We start from the raw sequence: 4,447 nt of genomic DNA, 5'->3' as shown, positions 1-4,447 counted from the left end.
GGGCGGCGAGGGGCTAACCCACGCCGCGGTTCCGCTGCGGGCGAGGGTCTGCTTTGGGGTTTGTGTCGCGCCCTCGGGACTGCGGGAAGCGCCGGCCGCACGCAGCGAGCAGCGCCGTGGGTGAAGAGCGCTCTCGAAGCACCGCCAAGGTGAAGCAAAGACGTTCGCTCCCGACTCTTAAATGACCTTTTTTTTCCTCGGGGCCTTACATTTGTCAGCTGTGGTCATTCATAACTTTAAAGGTAATGCCGCCTCCTCAGAAAACCGGACTAGAGCGTGTGTTTGAAAACCCTCCTGTAATAATAAACTGCACAGTTCTTTTCCAGAGATAACCACCAGGTAGATTTTTAACGATGAACAGCGTTGCCAAAAGCCTTTTGAAATCCGTTAAACACGGCCGAGCAGCGTGGCTGAGAAGCAGCTCTGCTCGCTCTGGAAAACAGCATCTTCGGAAACTAGTTCTGGGAATAGAGACGAGCTGTGACGACACCGGCGCTGCCGTGGTGGACGATGCCGGCAATGTTCTGGGAGAAGCGCTGCACTGTCAGAAGGAAGTCCATTTACAGTAAGAATGTACTTCTCCTGGGGCTTTCACCTTAATAATGATTTTATTGTTATTCTTACTTGTACTACCGTCCGTATAAAAGCCTTCTCCAGAAAACTCGGTAAGAAGTGGGTAGGCGTAAAGACCTATCCCTTGGGCCACGACACGTTCTGCTTGAGATATTCCTAAGGGTGGAGGAAGAAATGCTGTGCATTTAACAAGTTTCCTCCAGTTAATTTCTTTCAAAAAGAGACAGATTACTGACCAAGCTTGAATTAAAAGATGAAATCATTAGTACTGATAAAACCACCAAATGTCTCAATTTTATTTTAATCAAATATAGGCATTGGTGGCTAAGTATGTGAACTGACAAGTGGGGGCTTGTGGATATTAAGTTACAGATGTCGTTTTGGAACAGCGTTGAGGTACATTTAAGAGGTACATGTACCAAAAAAGGGCAAGTTACATCCTTTTCTGACCTCCCAGTGACAACTAAGCTCTCTTCAGGGCATAGATGCCCTTTATGCTAAGCAAGGCATTTGAGAATGTACTAAGGAAACAGGCAGGACACAGCAAAGTTAAGAGGTGTTTGAAATCTGTTTTTATGCCATTCTATCTGTTATGAAATACAAATGTATTGTAATTCTTTGTTTTTGCTAGAGCAGGTGGAATAATTCCTGTGGTGGCACAGCAACTTCACAGAGAAAACATCGAGCAAGTAGTAAAAGAAGCGCTTAGTGTCGGTGGAGTTTCTGTACATGAACTTGCAGCTATTGCAACTACAATAAAACCAGGACTTGCACTAAGCCTGGAAGTGGGACTGCAGTACAGCTTGAACTTGGTGAACAAGTACCAGAAGCCGTTCATACCCATTCATCACATGGAGGCTCACGCACTGACCGTCAGACTAACACATCACGTGGAATTTCCCTTCTTAGTTCTTTTACTCTCTGGAGGCCACTGCATCTTGGCAGTAGCACGGGGAGTTTCAGATTTCCTTCTGCTTGGACAGTCCATAGATATAGCACCAGGTGACATGCTGGATAAGGTAATACTTCCTTACATCAGTGAATCTAGTTTTGTTTTTCTTTTTATTGCAGTTATACTACATAATGGTGGTAGTATCATCAGCCCGAGGACAGTAATACAGTGCAATGTGAGCTTTATTTAACTTTTTTTTTTCTATTTTGAAATACCGTAGATGCAAGACACAAGAGGCTGTTAAAAATCTATGTATAGCATCAGCTGTAACGTATGTAAATTAATTATATTTTTAGCAAACAGACAACATAACCAAAACTGACGTTGGAAGTTTCATTGACACCTGTTACACAAACGAGCTGTATGAATTAGAGAAGATTGATAGTGGTATTTGAAAGGATACTGTCAGGTTTAAAACAATACATGTTAAAACATTTCTTACCAGGTTTTTTGTGGTAAGAAAAGTCTGGTTTGGCTTTCAGAATCTAAGTTTTCTGGGCCACCGAGTACAATCTGTAAAATTGGTCACTTACTGTTTTGTTCTGAAACACAAGCAGAGTTTTTAAACAGTATTTGTGTGTATTAATTATAAAAGTGGGGGAGTGAGTGGAGTCAGAAAGGGGATTGTCAAAAGTTGAAATCAACGTTGTTCCTGTTTATCGTGCAATACAGTATGGCAGTCTGTGTGTGTGTGTTTCCTATAGCAAAAAAAATTGGGTAATTAATGTTTGCTGCTAAATTTGTTGATCCTTGTTTGCCCAAATTGTTCTAGAATTGCATTTCTAATTACTCCAGAAAAAAAAAAAAATCCAACTGATGTATATCTTGTCCTTATTGTGCCCTGTTCATAATTTCATGTTGGATTGGATTTTGTGGTGTCCAGTTTTACTCCATGGACTACAATACAGTGATGCAGTTACAGGAGGTATTAATTTAGCTCTCTATTCCAAGCCTTGTTTATTTTCTCTTTAGGTAGCAAGAAGACTCTCTTTAAGAAAGCACCCAGAGTGCTACAGCATGGCTGGGGGGAAGGCGATAGAGCACTTGGCTCAAACTGGAGACTGGCAACAATACACATTCAGGCTTCCCATGCAACAGTATCGTAACTGTGATTTTTCTTTTTCTGGACTTCAGAACCTCGCCAATAAAGCCATTATACAAAAAGAAAAAGAAGAAGGTATTTTTAAGCAAAGTCAGATACAAACCATGTTTTTGATGACCTATACTCAGGAAAACACATTTGATCATACATTTTCATAGGTATTCAAGAAGGCGAGATCCTATCCTGTGTTAAGGATATTGCTGCTGCTGTACAGCATGCAGTGGCTTTTCATATTATCCAGCGGACATATCGAGCCATGCTGTTCTGCATAAAAAATAGCATATTATCATCAAAAAATGCAACTTTGGTGCGTATACTTTTTTTTTTTTTTCCTTTTTGTACTTGACTGTGTAACATCATTTGAAGATGCAGATGCCTTGTTGTACTTTTTCCCTTAACAGGTGAGGAAGATGTCAGTATCTATTACATTGTTAAAATACTAGGGTTAAAGTAATAGTCATGTAAATATTTACAATAAAGTCTTTCATAGTTTGGTTTTAAGCTAGAAGAGATTTTCTTCCTGTCTAATCTGACCTTCCATAACAAGTCAGGCCACATAATTTGACCTAGTGCTCCCCAATACTTGACAGCTGTTGTAATTATAACATGCTTTTATTCAGGCATCTCTTTTAGCATAATAAGTTCGCTTATCATATTCTTTTCTGGTATGTTTTCATCTTAAAAGTATGTTTTAATCTTAAAATGCTTTATTGTGGTCTTCAGAACTTCATCTGATAACCTTTTTTTAAATAAAACGTTAGTTGAGTGTGACTTGTCAGTACTTTTGAGTTAATGCCTTTTTTCTTTTTGAAACTGCTGTCAGGTTGTATCAGGAGGAGTTGCAAGTAATCAGTATATCCGAAAAGGTCTACAGACTTTGGCAGATGCAAATGACTTCGCTTTTCTGTGTCCTCCACCAAGACTGTGCACTGATAATGGTGTCATGATTGCATGGTAAGAGTTGTCTCTTTGTATGTGTTTCTATAATGTTCTTTAAAAGCTGACACTGGAGTCAAGAACTTCTGTTTATGGTGACTGAACCACATACACATATTCAGATAGTTATGACATACATTTTATATAATTGCTTTCTTCCTTAGGAACGGCGTTGAAAGGTTACGTGCAGGACTTGGTGTTCTACATAGTACTGATGGCATCCGCTATGAACCAAAGTAAGTGACTTGATTCATTCACAGCCTATTCCTTCACTTATTCACTACGGTCAATGGAAGTGGAAGGACGTGTAGACTAAAAAGCGTAGCAGAAGCTGATGAGGAGTGTCTTTGCAGTGCACATAAGCTTTAAAAGTTACCAGCACTTCCTTTTCAATGTAGTTCTGAAATATAAATGATTGTGTCTGACACTTATGGTGTTTTTGGCTCAGAAACTTAAATTACTGTACATCATAACAGTTCTATTTATTTTCCTATTACCATTGTGGTATGGGAAAACTGGAGCAAGTTAAGCTGTAATACACTCCCTTTAGCTTCTCAGTCACTGTAGACATAGGTCAAAACGCTCCCAAGTCAAACTGTGGGTTCATAATGAGCAATCACTCTAAAAAAAGAATTTGACATATATACTGGGTTTTTTTACTGATAATACTGATTTTTATTTTTTTTTAATGACTTCTTAGGTAAGGCTTGTTCTACAGATTTAAGTAGATCCTAGGCTTAAGGCCAAACAAAATTCTAGTATTTCAAAAGTACCAGCTGGTCTTAAACGTGAATTTTTTTTTTCATGTTTTTCCCCTTTCCATTTCCAGGAAAACAGACTTGGAAAGTCTCAGGACAAAAAAAAAAAAAAAAAAAAAAAAAAAA

At 39.1% G+C, this 4,447-nt stretch overlaps 1 protein-coding gene across 1 annotated transcript in view; it reads left to right on the top strand.

Moving 5' to 3' along the window:
• The first annotated feature begins 330 nt into the window (after window positions 1-330).
• The window catches only part of OSGEPL1 (O-sialoglycoprotein endopeptidase-like 1), a 4,846-nt gene continuing 729 nt past the window's right edge, over window positions 331-4,447 (top strand). Inside the window, exons 1-6 of the mRNA XM_010563782.1 lie at window positions 331-565; window positions 1,205-1,592; window positions 2,498-2,702; window positions 2,786-2,934; window positions 3,451-3,581; window positions 3,728-3,799. Of these exons, the coding sequence (XP_010562084.1) occupies window positions 354-565; window positions 1,205-1,592; window positions 2,498-2,702; window positions 2,786-2,934; window positions 3,451-3,581; window positions 3,728-3,799 (1,157 nt within the window). The 5' untranslated portion in view covers window positions 331-353. The remainder of the gene's footprint in view (window positions 566-1,204; window positions 1,593-2,497; window positions 2,703-2,785; window positions 2,935-3,450; window positions 3,582-3,727; window positions 3,800-4,447) is intronic.

Source organism: Haliaeetus leucocephalus, unplaced genomic scaffold (assembly GCF_000737465.1).
Source record: "Haliaeetus leucocephalus isolate CR32 unplaced genomic scaffold, Haliaeetus_leucocephalus-4.0 Scaffold1, whole genome shotgun sequence".
Taxonomy (NCBI): Eukaryota; Metazoa; Chordata; class Aves; order Accipitriformes; family Accipitridae; genus Haliaeetus; species Haliaeetus leucocephalus.
This window is presented reverse-complemented; position numbering and strand designations above follow the sequence as displayed.